Source organism: Pituophis catenifer, unplaced genomic scaffold (assembly GCF_029215685.1).
Source record: "Pituophis catenifer annectens isolate HBS135680 unplaced genomic scaffold, rPitCat1.0.hap2 SCAF_73, whole genome shotgun sequence".
NCBI lineage: Eukaryota > Metazoa > Chordata > Lepidosauria > Squamata > Colubridae > Pituophis > Pituophis catenifer.
In genome coordinates this window covers 54,763-79,905 of record NW_027256953.1, presented here as the reverse complement: position 1 = coordinate 79,905, position 25,143 = coordinate 54,763, and the positions used below count along the sequence as shown (strand labels likewise).

General features: G+C 45.7%; 1 protein-coding gene across 1 annotated transcript; it reads right to left on the bottom strand.

Annotated features, from left to right (window-relative positions):
- Positions 1-16,149: 16,149 nt before the first annotated feature.
- Positions 16,150-19,392, bottom strand: LOC139326645 (zinc finger protein 560-like). The gene is made up of 4 exons (XM_070956547.1): positions 19,263-19,392; positions 18,624-18,740; positions 16,372-17,731; positions 16,150-16,321 (listed from the first exon to the last, which is right to left on the bottom strand). The coding sequence occupies exons 1-4, from the start codon at positions 19,390-19,392 to the stop codon at positions 16,150-16,152; spliced, it is 1,779 nt and encodes a 592-aa protein (XP_070812648.1).
- Positions 19,393-25,143: the final 5,751 nt, after the last annotated feature.

Sequence of the window (25,143 nt, the reverse complement as noted above, 5' to 3'; positions counted from 1 at the left end):
CAAGGTCCCTTCTAACTGGTAATCTGTTAAAACTGATGCTTGTATTAGTAAACTCTCTGACTGCAGCCCCAAAAGAGATGACTGGATTTATTAATCTGGCCCCCGACAGTGAACAATTCACTGAAATTGAAACAATCCACTTCTTTTAGAGCAATTTCAAGGACAACCAAGCCCTTTCCAGATTCTTGCAATTTTTTTTTCTGTTTCACTTTCCATGGAAAATCACCATGAATCTAGAAAAATAAAGTAGAACTTTTGCAAAGGCTCCGAATCCACTTTTTAAGATTTTCTATGCTGTTTTCTTGAAAAAGGGGCACTTCAGTAGTTCAGGTTTTAAGGGGGACTCTGGATTTTTTTTTAAAGGTTTATTTGCTAGGAAATACTTTTGAGCCCCAGAAAAGAGAGATGTATATAGCCAAATAAAATGAAATAAAACCAGCAAGATACACTTCTTTTCTCTTGTGTTTCTTTCTTGTTTCATTTTCTCTTTCCTTCTCCTTCTTTCTCTTCTATTTTTTCTTTTCTTCTTCCTTCTTCTTCCCCCCTCCTTCTCTTCTCTTCCCTTTTTCCTCTTCCCTTCTCTTACTTTTCTTTCTCTACTTTCTTCTCTTCTCCCTTCTTTCTCTTCTTTTCCTTCCCTTTCTTCTCCTTCCTTTTTCTTTTCTTTTCTCCTTTCCTCTACCTCCTTTTTCATATCTTTTCTTCTCTTATCCTTCATTTTTCTTTCTTCCCCTTCTCTTCTTCCTTTTTTCTCTTCTTCATTCCTCTCTTCTCCTCTTCTTTCTTACTCTCTCCTTCCTTCTTCTCTCCCCCCCCCCCCCAAGCCACCCACTTTGGACCAGTCTGAGCGCCAAGACCCTTTGAAGGTATTCCCCGGTGTGCAAAATTTTGGGAAGGGGAAAGGGGGGGGGCTCTTGCAAAAGGCCAGTCGGGCAGCTCGCCTGCCCCACCCCGTGCCAGGCGCTTGCAGAGGCGGGCAGCAGCGCCACCCCCGCGGGCTCCAGCAGACGGAGGGCAGGGCAGGGCCGGGGGGCGGGTAGGCAGCCGGTTGGGGCCTCCTCTTCCTCGGCGGCCGGGACCCACAGCCATTCAGCCCCCGTTGCTGCCAAGCAAGCCAGAGAGGAACTACCAGCCCAGCGACAGCAGGTAAGGCGCCCGCGGGCGCCAGCTCCTCTTCTGGCCGGAAGGGCGGGGCAGCCCCTCCGCGCCCCCTACCCGCTTTGGGGGGGCTCGGAGGGGGCTCCCGTTCACCAGGCAGGTCCTTTGCAACCATCCCCGCGTTTTGCACGGAGGGGCCCGTTGCCCGGGCTTTGGGCGGCGTCGTTCTTGCCCCGGAGATCGGGGGGCGCATTTGCAACCGGCCTTTTACCGCTTGCATGGCGAAGAGCCTTTCTCCTTCCAGGGGGCTTTGGGTCCCGAAGCGGAAGATGGAGCGGGGCTTGCAATGCACCCAGCAGCTCACTTCGGGGTGCGCCCCAAGAGCCCCAGTTCGCCCCACTCTTGATTTGGGGTGCAAGACACCCCATCTTCCCTGGCGCCATTTTGCAAAGAGGCTCAACGCCAGAAAAATCTCTCGCATTGCTGGAGCCAAAACTTGGTCTCTGAATTCCCGCGGGGAGTCTTGGCCGGAAACGGATCTCGCGTACACACGTGCAATTCCGTGGACCTCACTTCATACATAACGAGGTCCGTAGAGCGGCGTGCTTAAGCGCGCTATCGTCCCTGTCGTTGTATTTTTATATTATTCCTGTTTTTGTTTTGACAAATTATAATAAAATAAAATTTAAAAAATCTGCAGGCATGCACCCGGAATGCGGGTCAGCGCTGTGCTAGGGAATGGGGTCGTGGGGAAGAGGCCTGGGTCCCCAACAGGAGAGATTCCAGTTCGTTTCGAATAAATTTCTCATCCTTTTTTCCTTTCATCATTACCCTTGCAAAAAGTCCCAGATGGGTTGGGGGAAAACACTTGAGATAAAGCTTGAATTAAATTTAAAATACTTTAATTTTATCTATAATTTTATATTTGATACTTCAGGTATAAATTGATACTACTTTTAATTAATATGGGCCAAATTTGTTTAATATACTTTTAAATTGTTTTAAATTTTATATTTTTATGTTTTTATTTTTGGCTGTACACCACCCTGAGTCCTTCGGGAGAAGGGCGGTATATAAATTTAAATAATAAATAAATAAATAAATAAGGTTTTGAGACATGCAGCCTAAAATTTGCGGTAAGAAGCCAAACAATTAAAATCATTTCATGATTTTGGGAGGAAAAAAAAAGAGTCGAACTGTTCAAAACATTGTTTCCTAATGCAGTGCTTTTTTCAACCTTAGGAAGCTTGGGAGATGTGTGGACTACAACTCCCAGAATCCCCTTGGCTGGGGGGGGATTCTGGGAGTTGAAGTCCACACATCTCCAAGCTGGGTAACCAACACTCTGCTAACAGCAAACAATAGAAGATTGTTTGTTAAGCCAAGCGACCGTTAAATCAGTCGCCCCCAATTTTATGACTTTCTGTTGTGGTTGTTAAGTGAATCATGCGGTCGTTAAATGAATCCAGCTTCCGCCCTTGACTTTGCTTGTCAGAAGCCAGGTGGGAAGGTTGCAAAGGGCAATCATGGGACCCCAGGATGCTGCGACCGTCATAAGTGCAAGAACCGGTCTTGAGACACTTTTTTTTCAGTGCTGTAACTTCGAACCGTCACTAAATGAATCTCCTTGTTAAGTCAAGGACTACCTGTACGTCGGTTGTTAAGACTTAGAAGGTGAGGCGTAATATGCCCCCCCACAATGAGCATCCCCTAACAGAGATTGTTCAGCTGCCTTAGGCTACACAAGATCCCATCAATCAGGAGAATTCTCTTTAGAAGGTACCCTAGAGGTCATCTAGGCTGACCCCCGCCCCCCCGCTCATTTCTTCCTCTAGCCCGGAGGTCGGCAACGTCCCTCCCTCCTCGCCTGCCCTGAGAAGAGAAGAGCGGTGGAGGCGGATGGAGACTCGTTCTGTAGTCCGGAGCTCGAGCAAAGCGTCCCTCTACTTCCCTCTTTTTTTCCCCGGTCCTTGTTGGTGCTGTGCGCATCTCGGCCGCTGGGAGAGACGCCAGAGCAAAGAGACACTGGCTGGGCCGACCGGCTGCAGCCGATGCTGCGTGTATGGGCTCCAGGAGGAGGAGGAGGAGGAGGAGGAGGAGGAGACGCCATCTCCCCCATTGTGCAGTGCGCTAAGTTTAAATGCAAGAGCAGAAAGCAGCCACAGAGGTGGCAAGAGGAAGATGGGAAAGATGCCCCCCAGCCGGAGAAAGTCACACATCTCCCCATCTTCCTCTGTCCGCCTCTGTGGCTGCTTTCTGCTCTTGCATTTACTTACTTTACTTTACTTACTTTATTTGATTTATATACCGCCCTCCTCCCGAAGGACTCAGGGCGGTGAACAGCCAAACAATAAAAATACATAGATACAAAATTTAAAAACAAAGTAAAATCGAATTAAACAATTTGGCCCAGACAGATTAAAACACCCCAATCATTTAAAAAACCGATTAAAATTTGCATAATTAAAAAGAGGGAAAGGATTAGGCCAGGCCTGCCTGGTGGAATAAAAAAGTCTTGAGAGCGCGGCGGAAGATGCGCAGATCCGGGATCCTCCGTATCTCCGGGGGGAGCTCGTTCCAGATAGCGGGTGCCCCCACAGAGAAGGCTCTCCCCCTGGGGGCCGCCAGTCGACATTGTTTGGCCGACGGCACCCGGAGGAGCCCCTCTCTATGGGAGCATACCGGACGGTGGGAGGCTATTGGTGGTAGTAGGCTTAGTAAACAGCGCATTGCACAATGGGGGGAGACATGTTGTCCCCTCCTCCTCCTCCTCCTCCTCTTGGAGCCCATCACGATGTGGAGCATGGGCTGGGGTGGCCCAACTGGTGTCTCGGGGTGGAGAAAGTTGCGCATCTCCCAACCAGGGCCGGAGAAAAAGACTAAGCAGAGGGGCACTTTGCTTCCGCGCTCTGAAATACGGAGCGAGTCTCCATCCGCCTCCACCGCCCTTCTCTTCTCAGGGCAGGCCAGGAGGGAGAGTGGGGGGGGGGACGGAGACAGCCAGCTGACAGGGAGCCACAGCAGGGGAACAAAAGGGTTTCATTTATCCTGAAATGACTCGATTTAAAATTAAATTGTATGGTAAAAAGCACCCGAAGAAGAAAGGAAAAAAAAAACAAACCAATTCTCGCCTGTTTTTGGAAATGGTCCTTCCCCGCACACACGAGACAGAGACAGAGACAGAGACAGAGACAGAGACAGAGACAGAGACAGAGACACAGAGAGAGAGACAGAGATGGGGAAAGAAAAAGATGAGAAAGATGAGAAAGAGAGAGGGAGAAAGATGAGAGAGAAAGAGAGACAGAAAGTTGAGAGAGAGGGAGAAAAAAGGGAGGGAGGGAAGGAGGGAGGGAGAAAGAAAGGGAGAAAGATGAGAAAGGGGGAGGGAGAAAGGGAGAAAGATGAGAGGGAGAAAGAAAGGGAGAAAAATGAGAAAGTGTAAGAGGGAGAAAGATGAGAGAGAGGGAGGGAAGGAGAATGATGAGAGGGAGAAAGATGAGAGGGAGAAAGAGAGAAGGAGAAAGATCAGAGAGGGAGAAAGAAAGGGAGGGAGAAAGGGGAGAGGGAGAGAGGGAGAAAGAGGTGAAAGGGAGAGGAGAAAGGGAGAAAGATGAGAGGGAGAAAAAAGAAGGAGGGAGGGAGAAAGAGGGAGAAAGATGAGAAAGTGTAAGAGGGAGAAAGATGAGAGGGGGAGAAAGGTGAAAGGGAGAGGGAGAAAGAGAAGGAGAAAGATGAGAGAGGGAGAAAGAAAGGGAGGGAGAAAGGTGAAAGGAAGAAAGAGGAGAAAGATGAGAGAGGGAGAAAGAGATGAAAGGGAGAGGAGAAAGGGAGAAAGATGAGAGGGAGCAAAAAGGGAGAGAGGGAAGGAGGGAGAAAGAAAGGGAGAAAAAGGCGAAAGGGAGAGGGAGAAAGACGAGAGGGAGAAAGAAAGGGAGAAAGATGAGAAAGTGTAAGAGGGAGAAAGGGAGAGGGAGAAAGAGAAGGAGAAAGATGAGAGGGAGGAAGAAAGGGAGGGAGGGAGAAAGATGAGGGAGGGAGAAAAAAGAGGGAGGGAGGGAAGGAGAAAGATGAGAGGGAAAAAGACGAGGGAGAAAGAGAAGGAGAAAGATGAGAGAGGGAGGAAGAAATGGAGGGAGGGAAGGAGAAAGATGAGAAAGTGTGAGAGGGAGAAAGAGAGAAGGAGAAAGGAGAGAGAGGGAGAAAGAGGCGAGAGGGAGAGAGGGAGAAAGAGAGAGAGACCTGTTTAAAAGAAAATACCTGGAGCCACAAAACCTGGGGAGGTGAGGCTGGGGTGTGTGTGTGTATGTCATGTGACTGGGTGGGAGTGAGTGATGTCGAGTTGGCCACGCCCACTCAGGTTTTGTGGCTCCCGGTGTTTTGTTTTCTGTGGGAAAAGGACCCAAGTGGCTCTTTGAGTGTTTAAGGTTGCAGACCCCTGAGTCTAACCTTAACCCTTTTCCTTGGAGCTGTAACTCTTAGACCCTAAAATAATCATTTTAGAGGCAAGATTTTCTTTCTTTTTTTTTTTCTTTTTGCTAGGGTTCCCCAGATGATTTTTTTTAAACAGTTACAAGTAGTCCTCGACTTACAACGACAATCGGGACAGGAACTTCCATCCCTCAATGATATATAAGTAACATACCACCTCAATTTCCGTGGCTAATCAAGGCGGTTGTTATGTGAGCTTTGCCCCGTTTTACAACCTTTTTTGATACCGCTGTTAAGCAAATTACAGCAGTTGTTAAGTGAATCATGCAGTCATTAAGCGAATCCAGTTTCCCCCTTATTTGTCAGAAGGCCCCGCGACACTGCAACCATTATAAGTACATGCCAGTGGCCAGGCATCTGAATATGTCACTTTTTCCAGGGCCGTTGTAAGTTCAAACGGTCACTAAATGAGAGTTTGCAATGCAGACAACATATTTTTGAAAGTTTGTGATCCTTTTTTCTTTGTTTGTTTTTCTCCACCTTTTGCCAGACGTCCTGGAGATGACACTGCACAACCTTGGACCACAACTTTAGTCGTCCACAAGTCAGAAAAGACCCCACGGACCTTCAGACCCATTAGGGACCACCCCACATCTAGCCTAACCCCACACCCCACCCGTCTTTCCTCCATCTGAATTTTCACAGTCCCCCTGCGCCACGATTTGGCCCGGGAGTCCCATGTTTTCCTCAGCTGCGGCGAACGAGCGATGGAGCGTCCAGTTTGACCCTTCCCCGTCTATTTCATCCGTGGCATCTCTGAGCGTAGTTCCTGGACGCAAACGAAAAGCGAACTTCTCCAACGATGAGATGGAAGCCTTGGTCTGGAATGTAGTCCGGCATTTTAGCGCCTTGTACGGCTCCGAAACTTTCCGGGCGCACCCCGTACGCCGCAAGCAGCTCTGGACCCAAATTCAAAGCCGCGTCAACCTTCTTGGCTACACCGAGCGCTCGATCGACGATCTGAAGCACAAATGGCGGGATCTACGGCTGGACGTCAAGAAGAAGATCAGCGCCAAGAAGCCTCAGGCTGCCCACCAGGCTGGAACCCCCTACAAACCACAGTTGACACCTCTGGAGAAGATGGTGGCTTCCACTTTCCTTCAGCCTACCCATGACCCAGAACCGGAGATCGTCCTGGACCCCGGTGAGCGGGGAAAATTTGGGCCTTAAGTATAGAGAGCGCCATTTCAGGGTAGTTGCGGGACAGTCAGAAGGGTCTCCCAGAATTCCCAGTCAGCATCTGGGCTGGGGGATTCTGGGAGTGGAAGCCCTCTCCTCTTAAAGCATCCTGGCTGGGAAATTCTGGGAGTTGGAAGTCCACACCTCTCCAAGCTGCCAAAGTTGAGAAACTAGGATCCAGATTGTTAAGGAATCAAATCTCAACTTTGAAGGGACCCTTTAAGGTCATCTAGTCTAACCCCTTCCTTGGCACGGTCCCTAAATTCAACGTCACTGTCCAGTGACCGTCCTCGTGCAGTGAAGGTCTTCCGCATCCTGGATTAGTCATTCCACTAGCAAACTGCTGTGAGAATCCTAGAATGGAAACTGCGCCCCGAGGTCATCTAGTCCATCCCCCAAAGGATTACTACATCCCTGAGGGATGACTGTCCAAGGCACATTCAATGAGGGGGGAACTGCTGGGCCCGATGGGGAGGACCACTGTTAAGTGTGTGGAAACATTGGGAGTCCTTTTGTTTCAGTTTGAATTTAAAAAGTGGGAGGAAATGTCATTATCTTGATTTTAGCTGGGGCAGACAGCTGTGAAAAGGGGAGTGAAAGAGGAATAAGCAGACAGGTTGTCCTTGACTTAAAACCGCAATTGAGCCCAACATTTCTGTTGCTAAATGAGACAGTGGTTAAGTGAGTTTTGTCCCCTTTCAGATCCTTTCTTCCCCACCCTTGTTAAATTAATCCCTGCAGTTATTCAGCTAGATGTTAATTGTTCAGTGATCATTGTTAAGAGAATCTGGCTTCCCCATTGACGTGACCCCCAAACGCAGCAACTGTCTTAAGTACATGTCAGTTTCCAAGCACTTGAATTTTGATCACCTGACTCCCAGGATGCTGCAACAGTCGTTAAATGTGAATAACACTAGATGAGAGAGAGAGAGAGAGATGATAGATGGATGGATGGATGGATGGGTGATAGATAGATAGATAGATTAGATAGATAGATAGATAGATATAGACAAGTGATAGATGATAGATAGATAGATAGATAGATAGATAGATAGATAGATAGATGATAGATAGATAGATAGATAGATAGATAGATAGATAGATAGATAGATGATAGATAGATAGATAGATAGATAGATATGATAGATAGATATAGACAAGTGATAGATTGATAGATGATAGATAGATATAGATATGATAGATAGATAGATAGATAGATAGATAGATAGATGATAGATAGATAGATAGATAGATGATAGATAGATAGATAGATAGATAGATATGATAGATAGATATAGACAAGTGATAGATTGATAGATGATAGATAGATAGATAGATATGATAGATAGATAGATAGATAGATAGATAGATAGATAGATAGATAGATAGATAGATGATAGATATAGACAAGTGATAGATGATAGATAGATTAGATAGATAGATATGATAGATAGATATAGACAAGTGATAGATGATAGATAGATAGAAAAATAGAAAAATAGATATAGACAAGTGATAGATGATTGATAGAAATATAGATAGATTATAGATAGAGAGATAGATAGAGAGATAGAGAGATAGAGAGAGACAAGTGATAGATGATAGATAGATAGATAGATAGATATAGATAGATAAGATAGATATAGATAGATAGATATAGACAAGTGCTATATGATATAGATAGAAATATAGATACTGTAGATTAGAGATAGATAGAGATAGAGATAGAAATAGATAAATATAAATTAAATTAAAAAAAATAGATAGATAGATAGATAGATAGATAGATAGATAGATAGATAGATAGATAGATATAGATATAGATATAGATATAGATAAATAGAGGGAGAGATAGGTGATGGATGGATGGATGGATGGATGGATGGATGGATGGATGGATGATGGATGGATAGATAGATAGATATAGATAGACAAGTGATATGATATAGATAGAAATATAGATACTGTAGATTAGAGATAGATATAGATAGAAATAATAGATGATAGATATAGTTATATAGATATAGATAGATAGATAGATAGATAGATAGATAAATAGATAGATAGATAGATAGATAGATAGATAGATAGATAGATAGATAGATAGATATAGATATAGATAAATAGAGGGAGAGATAGGTGATGGATGGATGGATGGATGATGGATGGATGGATGGATAGATATAGATAGACAAGTGATATGATATAGATAGAAATATAGATACTGTAGATTAGAGATAGATATAGATAGAAATAATAGATGATAGATAGAGATAGTTATATAGATAGAAATAGATGATAGATAGATAGATAGATAGATAGATAGATAGATAGATAGATAGATAGATGATAGATATAAATAGAGGGAGAGAGAGATAGGGGATGGATGGATGGATGGATGGTAGATGGATGGATAGATAAATGGTATGGGATGATGGATGGGAAGATAAATAGAGAGAGAGAGAGAGGGAGGGAGGGAGGGAGGGAGGGAGAGAGAGAGAAAACTAGTCATAAGTCACTTGTAACTTCAAACAGTCACTAAATGAATAGTCATAACATTGGTGGACATGCCCCCTGTTGCGTCATCCTGGAGTTACATGATCTCTATTTGCGACCTTCCCGTCCGGCCTCCACCCAGCAAACTCTAATGGAGGAAGCCAGATTCCCTTAACGAACGCATGATTTAACAGCTGCTGCGATCCACTTCACAACCAGGACAAAGATAAAGCCGTTGGGTGCAACTCCCTCAAGGACCGCCTTACTTAACCATGGAAATTCTGCTCCTGATGACGGTCGTAAATTGAGGACTCCCTGCATTCTCAGATTGTAGGCGGATTAGAAATTTGCAAGACAAAAATAATGTGGCGGTTGTTGCAAAACAACAGCAATTTGGAAACAAGGGTAGGTGGGTGGGTGGCAGATGGTGGATACCCCGAAAATCACAAACACGGGGTGATCTTGTTTTGCAGAGATTTACTTCCCAGGAACCTCCCAATGGAGGTTTGGGCCCATGAAGGCTGCCACCAGCCACCCTGGTATTTATATCCACACCAACGGGCAGCCGTCCACTCTGCCAGAAATGGAGGGGTTCATTGGACCCCACCTGGGTGTCCGGAGTCCAGACCTGTCACTAATTGGAGACTACAGCAGAGGCGAAGAGCAGAGCAGCTCTGGTAAGTCCTCCAAGGCAACTGGACGCTGCCTAGACTGTCCACCAGGGAAGCGAGGCTGCTGTTCTAGGATCGTAGTGTTCGAAGGGGACCTCAGGGTTCATCTAGTCCAGCGGTCTCCAACCTTTGTGGCTTGGCGGCCTGGCTTGGGGAGGGGGGGAAGGAACTGGGCCACGAGTGGTGGTCTACTGCAGGGGTCTCCAACCTTGGCAACTTTAAGCCTGGCGGACTTCAACTCCCAGCTTTGCTGGCTGGGGAATTCTGGGAGTTGAAGTCCGCCAGGCTTAAAGTTGCCAAGGTTGGAGACCCCTGGTCTGTTGCACCCCTCGTGCAGATCAACTCACAAACGGTGGGCAGGCATGGGCATGTATGCGCCAGTTGGCTACTCGTGCGTATGGAGCTGCACAGGTGTGCGCTGCCCGGCCGCAGGTGAGACCCACCACTCATGCGGACCAGTTCCTGATAGGCTGCAACCCACGAGCGGTCCGAGGGTTGGGGGGAGTCCTCTGCTTAGTGCAGGCTCTGTGCTGGGCTCGAGCCCCCTTCTCTTGGCATCCACCTCCCCACTATATCTGGCACAAAGACATCCGTTAAAGCAGGAGTCAGCAACCTGCGTCTCTGGAGCCAAATGTGGCTCTTTCACCCTTCTCTGCTGCACCTCCCTGTCACTCAAAATGTGTGACACCCGCCAGCACGCGATTTATTGAACTTTTCAACCCCCGGTAGGCCAACCATGGATAAATCCAAGAAAATAAAAGTTTCAGAAGAAAACAATGTTTAATTCGACTACATAGGCTCGTTTTGTAGCCGCTCCAAGAAATAGTCAGGCATGGGAAGGGTTTTTGTGGCTCCCGGTGTTTTCTTTTCTGTGGGAAACGGGTCCAAGTGGCTCTTTGAGTGTTTAAGGTTGCGGACCCCTGCGTTAAAGTGGCAATCCCTGACTTACAACCCTAAAGTGACAGGCAGTCCCTGACTTACAACCGTTTGTTTAGCGATAGTTCAAAGTTACGCTCGGAGGGTGTGAGACCAAAGTAGAGAGGTTGAATTTTCTTATTCGTGTATCCGCCTTTATTATTTTGACAACAAACTCCAGGTGGTGAACAAATCCAACATAACTTACTCCTCTGATTTTCCCCACAACAGTCCTGTGAGGTGTGTTGGTTGAAATAGAGTGATTGGGCCAAAGTCACCCAACCAGCTTTCATGCTTAAAGCAGGACTAGAACTCACTGTCTCCTGGTGATTAGCTCAGAGTCACCTAGCCAGCTTTTATGCATAAGGTGGGACTAGAATTCACCATCTCCTGGTGACTGGCTCATTGTCACCCATCTGCTTTCATGCTTAAAGTGGGATTCGAACTCACTATCTCCCAGTGATTGGCCGAAAGTCACCCAGCTCACTTTCATGCCTAAAGTGGGACTAGAACTCACCATCTCCTGGGATGGGAGCCAGTGGTGAAATCTAAAATTTGTTACTACTGGTTCTGTGGACATGGCTTGGTTTGGGGGGGGGGGTGTAATGTGACTGGGTGGGCGTGGCCATTTTTTTTTTTTACTTTTAAAACCATTTTTTCTACAACCTCTTCAGTGAAGAGGTTGTAAAAAAATGTTTTCAAAAGGCTCTCATAATCCCAGCTTGGATCGTCAGAGGCATTTAAAAGAAAAAAAGGCTCCGATAATTGCGCGGCTCAGCTGGGCATGGGGGTGGGGGGCAGGGATTTTTGCTACCGGTTCTCCGAACCACCCGCCTCCATCGCTACCGGATCGGGCGATCCAGTCCGAACCGGGAGCATTTCACTCCTGACAGGTCAACTTTGTTTCCTTCTCTCCTCCAGCTGACTCTGGTCCAGAGCTGCAGATTCCCGAAATGTCGACTGTCTCACCCCCACTGAGAAATGACTCCCGGGTTTCCTACACTTCCGAAGAGGAGGACGCGGAAGACCCGGATGGGGATGAGGGTCTCGATCCACAGCTCTCAGCCGAGGAAGACCTGAAGTTCTCCAACCGGCAGGGAATGCTCCTCCATCGCTGGAGTTCACAGGGATCGCTCGCATCTGAGCTAGAGGACACGCTTACTCGGGCGGGTGGTCACTCTGAGTACGGTCACGACAGGAGTGCTCACCTTCCAGTCCTGAGACCCCAAACAGAGGAGGAAGAGTCAGAGCCCCCCAATACTGATCTAGGCTCCTTCCCACGGGGACTGATGGGTCCGGCGTGGGAGAAGCAGCCATACGAGGATCAGCAGCAGCAGCCATCTGTATCTCCACTCGGCACGGGGACTCTAACAGAGGAGTCCCTGCCTCCTATATCACCTTGCACAGAGCGGTTATCTCCTTCGCACTCCTTGCCGTGGAGAATTGGGGGCTCCCGCCTGCGGGAGAACCGCCGAGTACCTTGCAGGGCCACTCTCTATCGCTTAATGGAGATGGAAGACCAGTGGGACCAGCTCTACCACCATGAGTTAGCTGTGTGGCAAGAGGAACGAGCCCAGCAACGGGAGGAGCGGGTTAGAGACAGGGACCTCCAGCTGCAGCTGCTGACTGTCCTCACTGAGATCCGTGACGAGCTGCGGTGTTTGCGGCAGGAACGGGCAGCTTCCCGCCAGGAACGTGCTTCACCAACCGGCGCGGAGCTCACTTTGCCATGCCTGTCTCCGAAACCCAAGGCATCACTTCCCAAGCCGTCATCTGAACATGTCCCACTGTTCTACCCCGGCAAAACCGAATCATGCCTCGTGGGAGCATCTTTGCTGAATGATGGGCGGGGAGAGAGGGGTATTGAGCTCAGAAGTCCTCAGGGTATGCCCCAGCGGGGGAGGGGGCGTCCCCGAGGGTCCGTGTCTCGTCACAAAAGGTTGTTGGTGAGCAACAGATAGGTGGGATGAGCACTTGCAAAGCCCAGGATTAACGGACATGTCATGTGTGAGGACACTTGGGCATGCTACGTGCCCCGAACAGCCAGGGTATCCAGCGAATGTGGAAGTCATCGGGGACTGTTTTCTCGCACAACTCTAATATCAGAACACGTGGTTGCAGCCTCCCTGTAGTCACATAATCAAATGCAAGACGCTTGGCAACTGGCATGGACTTATGACAGTTGCAGTGTCCCAGGGTCATGTGATTTCCCTTTTGCGACCTTCTGGTTTGTCAGATTCCCCAAATCAGTGGAGGAGCCAGATTTGCTTCACAGCCATGTTACTGGCAACTGCAGCGAATCATTTAACAACACAAAATGGGGCAAAGCACACTTAACACTCTTGCGTAGCTGTGGAAATTTGGGCATAATTGTGGTCGTAAGTCGAGGAGTATATCAAGGCAGAACAAAATCAATTCTATCAAATCCCCCGGTCAAATAAAACCAGAGAAGAGATGGCATAGACGGGCACGCATGGATAGGCGTGTCAGTGCAAAAGGTGCCCCTCCGAACAGATCTGCCGTCCAAGTGTGTCTCCATGGCAGGATAAATTCTTAATGACTCTTTTGAGTTTCTCAACATTCATTTCATGAAGTAATATGCATATATCCATGTATGTATGTATGTGTATATGTGTGTAAGACCCCAAAATAAGACCCAACTGGAAAATAAGCCCTAGGGTGATTTTTCAGGAAGCTCGTAATATAAGCCCTACCCCCAAAAATAATCCCCAGTTAAGATCATGAACAGAGGAGTTTAGTATTGCATTTTCCCCAAAATAAGACCTAACCAGAAATTAGGTCATAATGCGTCTTTTGGAACAAAAATTAATATAAGACCCGGTCTTATTTTGGGGAAAACGTGTGTATGAGTATGTATGTATATATGTGTGTGTATGTATGTAGTCTTGTTTAGCCTGACTAGATGGCTCAGTGGCTAAGACGCTGAGCTTGTCGATCAGAAAGGTTGGCAGTTGGGCTGTTTGAATCCCTAGAACAGGTCTCCTGCTGAGCAGGGGGTTGGACTAGATGGCCTCCAAGGTCCCTTCCATCTCTACTGGTGTATGTATATGTATATATAAATATAGATCTTTGGTTATTTGGGTTTTCTCCCGCGTAAAATTGGAAGTGTCTTGGTGACATTTTGACGAAGTCTCATTCGTCATCTTTAGGCTGGTGTTTTCGGCTTCGTGCTTCTAGGAGCAATGTGTGATCGCAGACATTGAAGAATGCTCCTAGAAGCACGAAGTCGAAAACACCAGCCTGAAGATGACGAATGAGACTTCGTCGAAACGTCGCCAAGACACTTCCAATTTTACGCGGGAGAAAACCCAAATAACCAAAGACCTACAAACACCCGCGAAAACCTCAGAAAACAAATATATAAATATATATATATATATAATCTGTAAATTTTTTTTTAGAAGAAAAAGCACCAATAAAACCTTCCTGTGTTGAGTTTTATTTATGAGACTCGCTGATTGTCTTTCCTGTTTCTTCTATCTAGGCTCACTGGGGGTTTCTGGGAGTTGAAGTCCACAGGTCTTAAAAGTGGCCAAGCTTGAAAAACTTGGCACTACAGATGGTCAGTCTTCCCCTCATAACTCTTCATTTAGTTAACTTTTTTTCTCCATTGGAAAAAAGTGGCTTACGACTGGTCCTCACACTTATGACTGCACGGTCGGTCACATGATCAAAATTCGGGAGCTTGACCAATAGCATGTATTTAAGACGGGGGCAGCTTCCTGGGGTCATGTGATCACCATTTTGTGACCTTCCTAGCCGCCTTCATACAAGTGAAGTCAATAGGGGAATCTGGGTTTCCTTAATGACCTGTGATTCACTTAACAACCATGGCAAAAAAAAAAAGAAGATAAAATCAAACACGGATCACTTAAGTAACGAATTTTGATCATGTGACCATGGGGATGTCAATGTGAGAAACAGTCCTAAGTCAACTGTTTTCAGTGCTGCTGTAACTGGTCACTAAATGAATGGTCACAAGTTGAGGACTGCCTGCATCTGGAATGAAATGCCGTTTCTCTAGTTATCCATTCCATAGTGAAATCTAGTTCTTAGCTCAGCCTGTCAACTCACAAAAAATGCTTGATTTCTGAGCTGGGTGGGTCAGACTAGATTATCTCAAGGACTCTAGGACACTTCTATCATTGGTGGTTGAAAAATAAATTATTGTAAGGAAAGTCATGGGGCCAGCAAATACAGGTAGTCCTCAATATAACAACCTTTCGTTTAGTAACCGTTTAAAATTTGGATGCTTGGCAACTGTTCATATTTATGACGGTTGCAGTGACCCAGAGTTTTTGCGACCTCCTGACCAGCAAACTCAATGGGCAAACTAGATTTACTCAACAACCATGTGGCTAACTTAAAAATCGCAGTGATTCACTTAACAACGGCGGACAAACAAAGTTCACAAAATAGGGCAAAACTCAACCGTCTCTCTTAGCAACGAAAAGTTTGTGCTCCGTTGTAAGTCGAGGACTTCCTGTACTAATATTGCCAGAATTTGGAATTCATACACACAGAAAGGACTTCCATCTATGCTTTTATTGACAATTAATTACATTTACGCTACAATGAATTGGCATTTCAAATTCATCCAGAACCATGGCAAACAGTCTTCTCTTTGTTTGCAATTCATCCAAAATTAAAGAACATTATTTTGAAGTCCGCCATGAAAATGTCTTTTTTCTTCCTACAACTTTTTTACGCGTTGTAGTGTAGTAATCAGTCAAAATTAGCCACAAAATGGTGAGGACCTTAAATTAGGCTTTGGGGAGGGGATAGAAGGATTTGGGTGGGCTGAGGTTAAAAAGAAAAAAAGAAAAAAAGTCAAGTTGTCCACATGTGCTGGAGTCAGGTCCCAAACACCCTTGCCACCCCAAATTTTTGATTTCTTAGAACAACATTTCTCAACTGGACTGTTGGAGGACGGTCCGTTCTGGACTTCAACTCCCAGAATTCATAGCTGGCAGGGGAATTCTGGGAATTGAAGTCCACCCATTTTCCAGCTGCCCAGGTGGAGAAACATTGTCTTAAGACATTGGTGAAATAGATCCGTGCATCATCGTTCCTTCTATCATACCAGATTTATCACAGAATATTTACAAATCTAGCTAAGGCACAAAGTAAAATTGCTGGTGTACATTATGGCTATTATCCATCCTCAAGCCGGTGCCCACAGAGCATATCAAGCTGCTTCGGGATCCGGGGTGCAAGTGAGAAGCAAATAAAAGGCAACTTCATTCGTAGTGTCTTCCTGGTGTACAGCTGTATATACAGTTCACGTGTATTTCCCAGTGTCTGCCGAGGGGCTGACGAAAAAGGCATTTCTCGCAACATCTGGAACAAGCATATTTTGCATAGTGTTCCCGATGGGCAGAGAGGCCGAGCGAAGTTCCAAACCTCTCACGCAGGAGTGGCGCTTGAAACCCCTGTTGCGGTATCTCTTGAACCTGCAGCAGTCAAAAACAAAAAAACTGCCTGTCTTTTGCAAAAAAGCTACTTGGGCTCCTCCGGCCTGGATTGTTCCCCGCCATCCGAATCGGGAGCGACAGTGATTTTTTTGATCATGCAAAAGCAATCATTGTCGCCCGCTGGCTTCCCGCAGTTGGGACACTTGATGTCTTCCTCAAGCTTGTAGTGCTGTTTTTTGTGCCTCACTGCCGCGCTCCGAAAGTTGAAGACTTTCCCGCACCACATACACTTGTACCTTTGTCCCTCGTGGAAGGCACGGTGCGTGGGTATGTAACACTTGCTTAAATTCTTGCCGCATTTGTCGCATGGATATAGTGTCGAGCTTTTAGAAGTGCTCGGACGCACAACCGGTGCGACACACGGTTCTTGTGTTTCCTCACTGTTGGAGAGCCCCTTTGCGGCTAAGCCCTGGGACTCTGGGGGCAGGTGGTTTTCCCCAGGCACGTTTTCCGTGCAACTTCGCAGGTGAGCCATGAATTGCCACTTGTACACAAACTTTTCCTCGCATTCCAGACACCGCCACAGCTTCTTCATCGCACAGGTCGTTGCCGCCAATTTGCGCACTCTCTCGGTGGTACCCCTTCTGGCGTCAAACATGTCTTTGTACTTTACCACTCTCTGTCTCTGTTGAAGTTGCCATAGTCTGCAATCCGAGAAGGCCTCCTCGCCATCGTTGGACGATGGGCCTTGGGCAGGCTTTTGTGGGAGGAGGACAGAATCCGCCAAGTCCCCAGTGCTGCCTGACCCACTTGCGTCCAGCTCAGAGGGAACCTTCAGGCCTTTCAAGAGAAGCCTGGGCTGATTTTGCTTCTGACGACAATACCTATAATGCACTTCCAAGTTAATCTGCAGTTTGAATGGTTCTTTGCACCAAGCACAAAAGTAGCGTTTTCTCTCCTCGGTGGGGGCTGCCAGGGGAGACGGCCGAGTATCCTGCGCCTTCCTTGTGCTCCGTGCCAGAGCTGGCGCCACAGCCTGACAGCATACGTCCACGGAGTTCTCGTCGCAAGTGGCATCCGCAAACTGAATTTCCTTCACAAGGTCTTCCGCACTCATGGCAAAATCATGCTGGGGCTGGATCGTCGTGTTGCGAGACGGCAGCTCGGCGGATTTTTCTGGCACCACGACAGGCAAAACTACAGGCAGAAGCTCTATCAACACGTAGCATGGCCGTATGATGTCCTTTGTGCTCGCGTCACCTGAAGCCCACTGCATCGATTCTGTCCGTAGCTGTCCGCCAGAATCGGGCACGCTTCTCTGTTCAGTTGCCGATACACAAGGATGCCCCTCGACATCGCTACAGTAGGTATCCTCTTCTTTACAGATGGCCTTGAGAGGGCCCACCTGCTCAGGAAAGCTGTCTCTGTCCATTTGGGGTTGCTTTTTATCTGGAGGAAAAAGAGAATGTATAATTGTGACAGAGGAAAAGAGGAGTGTGTCCCGTCTTTGAGGGGGGGGGACTCCAGCCTACCCTGGCTGATTTTATAAGAAGCAAAGTATGACCAAAGGTATTTGATTCAGGGAAAAGTGACCACCAGGAGATCATAGGGCCGTAGTTTAAATGAGGAAGCAAAAACAGGTTGAAAAAAGGCAACAGCCAAGGATATCATTTCTTCAAAAATTACAGAAATGTCCGTGGAGAGGTCGTCAGGAGCTGAGAAGGGAGAGAGGGAGAAGTTTAAGAGAAATGCGGAAGAGTGATGATTAACCTCTTTGGACGTTTAATTAAATTTTCCCACTCAATTAAAAGAGCATTTCCCAAAGCAGGCAGCCTGCCACGAGGGCGTCTTGAGGGAAGGGTGGCTCAACCTCAAAAACATTTTCCATACGTGCAGGACTCTGAAGTTCCTACCACTGAAGTGATGGGAGTTGTAGTTCGGAACTCCAGGAGACGGTAAATCGGAAAAGATGGAATTAGGAAAGCAGCAACGACTGCTAACGTAAGAACAGCCCTAAGATTGTTTGCCCGTTGTCCGGTTCCCATATTTATTTTTATTTTATTTATTTTAATTTGATTTATATGCCGCCCTTCTCCGGAGACTCAGGGCGGCTTACAATGCGTTAAGCAATAGCCTTCATCCTTTTGTATATTTATACAAAGTCAGCTTATTGCCCCCACAAACTGGGTCCTCATTTAACCTACCTTAGAAAGGATGGAAGGCTGAGTCAACCTTGAGCCTGGTAAGATTCGAACCTGCAGAAATTGCAGGCAGCTGTATTAATAACAGGGTGCATTAAACCACTGTACTACCAAGGCTCCTGTATATATGCGTCACTCACCTACAAAAAGGATCCCAGGAGGAAGGTCTCCTAAGAATCTCGACAACATGCAGATTTTCAGATATTCGTTATTTTCAACCCAGGAGACGACTTCTTCTGGGCTGATAGGACATCTTCCTTGAAGGGAAACAGGCTGATCAGAGAAGATGTCCCAGGGCTCCCCCGCTTCAACAATGCCTGGACTTCAATTCCCAGAATTCCCCCACCAGCAGGTCTGAACTTCAACTCCCAGAATTCTCCAGCCGACATGCCTGGATTTCAATTCCTAGAATTCTCTAACCAGCATGCTTGGACTCCAACTCCCTGCCTTCCACCCACTGTCCCTCATTCCCAGTTAGGAAAGCAGAAATGCTGGGGATGAGGGGTGTTATAATTAAGCTCTCGAGGGACGGGTCGTTTAAATGATTTGTTGGTTACATTTCGACCCCACTTTTCATTAGGGGTGGTATCACGCACCCTTTGTCTGTTCCTTTTCATCCCAAACAACCACCCTGGTCCAAGACAGAGGAAGTCCTTCCCAGGAGTCTCTTCTGTGGCTGAGCAGGACTCGAACCCACTTCTCATGCTTCTATAGACAAACCTGTCCTTGGTTCACCCCCGCAGTCTGGCCATCCCGAGCCCCACATCAAGCCTGCTCACCACCAACGAAAAGAAGGGACTGGTAGTTTTCCTCCAGCATGTCCCAGTACAGCTGCTTCTGGTCCTTGGTTAGCAACCGCCATTCGTCCGGGGAGAAGTATATGACAATGTCGTCGAAACTGATCGCCATCGACCCCTCCAAGGAGAAAGGCTGCATGGGAGAAAAACAAGCAAGTTGGTTCCCCAACCCAATATTTTTTTTTGAGTGGAGGGAAACAAGCATGGAGGGGGGACAGAAAGAGAGGATCAAGGTCTGGTCTTCAAATCTAAGCTTAAATCAGCTTGGCTTAAACATCATCAGTTCTGGGATAACTCTTGGGGTCCCTTCACACATGCAAAGGTTGGAACCTGGGTTGAGGGCACAGAACAAACCATTCACTCTTCTTCCTTGCAAAGTGGAGGGTTCACAAACACACACACAACCTAAAAGTTGGTTAGTTGGCGGCAAGTTATTGCACAAACTCAAGCCTCGTTCTAACCGGTTGTGTGAACGCGGCTTAAACGGGTGCAAGGTTCCGTAGGAACAAAGCTAAGGTCGAATAGTCACTAAACGAAGATTTGTAAGATTATGCTTGGCAGTATAAAATTTTTTTTGAGTCCTTAACTTATCACCATTCGATTAGCCATGATTCGAAGTTACGGTGGCAAAAAAGTGATTTAGGACTAGTCCTCACACTTACGACCATCACAGCATCCCCACGGAAACATGACCAAAATTCGAATGCTTGGCAACTGGCATGTATATACAGGTAGTCCTCTATTTACAACAGTTCGTTTAGTGACGGTCCAAACTTAGAACAGCACTGAAAAAATTCACAACCATTACTCACACTTAAGACCTTTGCAGCTTCCTCAGGATCACGTGATCAACATTCAGAGCTCGGCCATTGACTTATACTTATGACGGTTGCAGTCTCCCAGGGCCATGGGATTCCCTTTTACAACCTTCTGACAAGCAAAGTCAAAGGAGAAGCCAAAGGATTCACTTAACAACCGTATTACTAACTTAGCAACTGCGGCAAGAAAGGTCATAAAATGGAGAAAGAGTCACTTAACAAATGTCTCACTTAGCAACAGGAATTTTGGGCTCAATTCTGGTCGTAAGTAGAGGACTACCTGTACCACAGCTGCAGCTTCCTGGGGTCACATGATCACCGTTTCTGACCTTGCTAGTCAGCTTCCAGTCAATCAAGCCAATGGGGGGTGCAGGGAGCCAGATTCGCTTAAGGACCAAGTGATTGATTTAACAACAGTCACAAAATAGGCAGTAAAATTGGGTGCCACTCACTTACCAGCCTTTTTTTGGACTACCTGTATTTTTATTTCAGCCCACACAGATTGATCTAATGTCTCTAAGTGAGACATTTGTTAAGTGACTCTTTTTCCATTTTATGATCTTTCTTGCCGCAGTTGCTAAGTTAGTAATACAGTTGTTAAGTGAATCCGGCTTCTCCTTTGAGAGAACCACTTAAAATAAGAAATTATTTTGGAAAAAAAGCAGCTAAAGTTGTCCATCAGTTCTTCAAATTGTTTGGATTTATCCTACCGGGACTACTAACTGAGAGTGAAAATTTTCTGGGTCTCAAAAACTTTTAATTTTCCCAGCCAGAATTGTTGACATCTCATCGGTGCCAGATGCAAAAGATTGACCTTCTCTGAAGTTGCAATCATTCTTCTTTTGAAAACAAAAGAAAAGGAATTAAACACCAGAAAGAAGTAAAATCAGCAAATTGGCTTTATTTGACATTCACTCCTGCAAGGCTGAAGAGCCGAAAAGCAAAGCTTAATTTACCCAAACTGCACAATTTTCTATGGAAACGGCACCTGATCACAATTTAAGCCATAATAAAATTATGGGTTTTCAAAGCCGGCATGTTTCAAATTGCAAAAGCCAAAAGTGACTCTTTGAATTACAGCCATTCGTTTAGTGACCATTCTGAGTTACACCACCCCTAAAAAAAGAGTTTTTTCAAACAGTTTGTTCAAAATTACAGCAGCATTGAAGAAAGGGACTTATGACCATTTTCCCCACTTAATGACCGCTGCAGCATCCCTGTGGTCACATGATCAAAATTCAGGACGCTTGACCACTGAGTCATATTTACGATGGTGGCAGTGTCCTGGGATCACGCAATCCCCTTTTGCTAACAATCGTATCAGTAACTTAACAGCTGCAGTACTTTACTTAACAACTGTGGCCAGAAAGGTTGTAAAATGAGGCAAGACTCACTTAATCAACATCTCATTGGCAAGAAAAAATTTGGACTCCTTTGTGATCTTAAGTGGAGGAAAATATGGTATATTGTCCAGAGTCACTTAAGGCAACATGGGTGGGATAGAAATTTAATTCAATGTAATAATTTATTTTAGTAAAGCCAAATGTAGAATGTAAAAGTAATAATCAGTAAGCTGTCCAGAGTCATTTTTAGGGAGATAAAGGTGGCATAAAATTACTTTAAATAAAGAAAGTGAAAGAGTTAAGTTCACTTTAACAACTAGGGGTCTAATTTAACAATTAGGAAGAGCCTGTAGTACAGTGGAGTAAAGCACTGTAATTAACATCTGCTGCTTGCAATTACTGCAAATTCAATTCTCACCAGGCTCAAGGTCGACTCAGCCTTCCATCCTTTCAAAGGTAGGTTAAATGAGGACCCAGTTTGTGGGGAAAATAAGCTGACTTTGTATAAAATATACAAAAGTATGAAGGCTATTGCTTAACGCATTGTAAGCCGCCCTGAGTCTCCGGAGAACGGCGGCATATAAATTAAAGCAAAAAAAACCAAAAAAAAAAAAACCACAACTACAGGAATTCACTTAAGACTGCAAAGATTCAATTAACAGTCTCGTTTAGCAATGTTAATGTTGGGTTTACAAACTCCATTGTGGCCATAAATCAAGGACTAACAGTAAATTCCTAATTTCTAACCCACCCAGAGTCACCTTATAGAAGAGACAGGTGGCATTAAGAACTTAATAAAGTAAAAATTAAAAGGTAGAAAGAGTGTAGAAATTTCATTTAATAACTAATATGGATTGTGAGCCGCCCTGAGTCGTTTGCTGATAGAAATCAAATACATACATAAATAAATAAAAATAATATTCAAGTAATAATCTGTAAAATGCCCCATCCCCGGGAGTCCGCAGCTTGGAACAGTGGGGACAGCCGGGAACGCAGAGTCCGCGCTAAAATCCTGAGCCCTATTCAAGGTTTACTCTATTTTAAAAAGTAAAATACTATAACGTAAAAAGCATTTTAAAAGCGTAGAATAAAATTAAATTCAAGTTCAGACTCGCACTTGCTAGCTGCTAAAGAGTAAATCTTGAATAGGGCTCAAGATTTAAGCGCGGACTCTGCGTTCCCGGCTGTCCCCACTGTTCCAAGCTGCGGACCCCCGGAGATGGGGAATGGCCAAAAGGGGGAAAAAGTCAGAAGTCGAGACACACCCACCCACTCGGGACGCTCCCCGCATTGCACTGCCGAGAAGCGCAGCGTTTGCAACTGACCGTCGGTCCATTTGCAAGCGGGCGCCCCCCGCATAGGAACCCCGTTGAGCAGTGGGCGCCAAGCGGGAATTCGCCCACCTACCTCTCCCTGGACTCCCCCGACTTCTCTGCCGGCCATCCGGACGGCTCTTCGGCTACCCGAGCTGGACCTCGAATAGCGAGAAGGACGGCGGGTGGGTTGACCCCGCGGACTGACGCGCAAGAGGAAGGATCGCGAATGAGTTGCAGCGCAATTTATATTGCCCAGCCCAGAGGCGGAAAGAGCGGCTGTCAACGAGACCGCCCCCCCCCCACCGCCCCCACGCCCTCCCCACCTCCCAGGTTGCAAACTCGCGTCTTTGCAACACGCGTCCGCGTTCCGACGTGCAGATAGCTCGCTTTGCCACAAGGGGTGGGTTCTCCAGGTCGAGGGAATCTGGGGACTTGGCTGGGCATCCCATTTAACATATATATAAATATACATATTTACAGAAAACAGGTTAGGTATTTTCAATTGTAACACTAATAAATATTATTTACGTATCAAATAGCTATTAACCATATCTATTAAATATTATTTAATATTTATTACCCATTATCTACCCATGTTTTTCCAAAAATAAGACCATGTCTTATATTTTTTGAACCCTGAAATAAACGCTTGGCCGTATTGCCATGCGCTCAAAAGCCCAATTGGGCTTATTATCAGGGGGTGTCTTATTTTGGAGGAAACAGGGTATCTGTCTGTCTGTCTGTCTGTCTATCTATCTATCTATCTATCTATCTATCTATCTATCTATCTATCTATCTACCTATCTATCTATCTACGGTATCTATGGTAGATGGATGGATGGATGGATGGATGGATGGATGGATAGATAACCATGTTTCCCCAAAAATAAGACCGTCTTATATTTCTTTGAACCTTGAAATAAGTGCTTGGCCTTATTGCCATGTGCTCAAAAGCCCGATTGGGCTTATTATCAGGGAATGTCTTATTTTAGGGGAAAACAGGGTATCAAATATTAATATTTATCTATTACCCATTATCTATTAAAAAGTATTAAATGAAATATATATTTGTGTGTATATGTGTGTATCTATATATACAGACACACATACATTATACATATACATTGTAGATGTACATGTATGTATCTGTATAATTATGTTTAATGTGTCACATGTATAATATAAATAGAACAGAATAGAATAGAATCACAGAGTTGGAAGGGACCTTGGAGGTCTTCTAGTCCAACCCCCTGCCAGGCAGGAAACCCTACACTGCTTCAGACAAATGGTTATCCAACATCTTAAAAACTTCCAGTGTTGGAGCATTCACAACTTCTGGAGGCAAGTTGTTCCACGGGTTAATTGTTCTCACTGTCAGGAAATTCCTCCTTAGTTCTAAGTTGCTTCTCTCCTTGATTAGTTTCCACCCATTGCTTCTTGTCCTGCCCTCAGGGGCTTTGGAGAATAGCTTGACTCCCTCTTCTTTGTGGAAGCCCCTGAGATACTGGAAGACTTCTATCATATCTCCCCTAGTCCTTCTCTTTATTAAACTAGACATGCCCAAACCCTGCCTAGGTGTAAAACTTAGCTTTTCTCCACATTTAATTTCATGTTGTCCGATGGGGCCCATCATTTTGGATCCTAAGCTTGTCTTTTGGGGGGTTGACTATTCCTGCCACTTTATGTGTGTTATGTATAAGTATACATGTATATATGTGTATATAATATATAGCATATATGTATATACAGGTATGTATATTTAACATTCAAGCTAACAGCCGTCTTTGTCATCCCCCAGAAAGAAAGAAAAATGAAACTCTCAGGAACTTCATGAGGCAAATTGAAGAGTGAACAGACAGAAGGAAAAAAGGCGGGAAAAAAGGGAAACACCTCCTTTATACAGATGGCAACCAATCACAGCGCAGATTGCCTCACGCATGAGTCAGCCCTCTCTAACTCACAGACCACAACTGCGAGTTCTGCCCTGTTGTGCGTTTCGCCAGCTCCAGCTACTAAATTCAATAGCCGAACAAGTCAAGGGATATACTGATTTAATCATGAAATAAATGTTTTTAGGGATGAAATTGGAAATAGTTGAAATCAAAATTAAATGTTAAAGTATGAATTTAAATATTAAATTCAGGGCAACTAGAAGAACAATCAGGCCTCAGAATTGGCAATGAATTTATTGAAATGGGGGACAAAGTATATCCCAGCCGGCTGGTAATGCTAGCAATCTGTCACTGTTCCAAGCTTGGACAGCAAAAGAAATGACCTCACTGTGGGAGTCCAACAAATGGTTTTACTGGTCTCTCGGCTCGGCACATGGTGAACACAACAGAAGCTTTTCTAGCCAGCATGACCGAATTTCGCCAGCCAGCTGGCT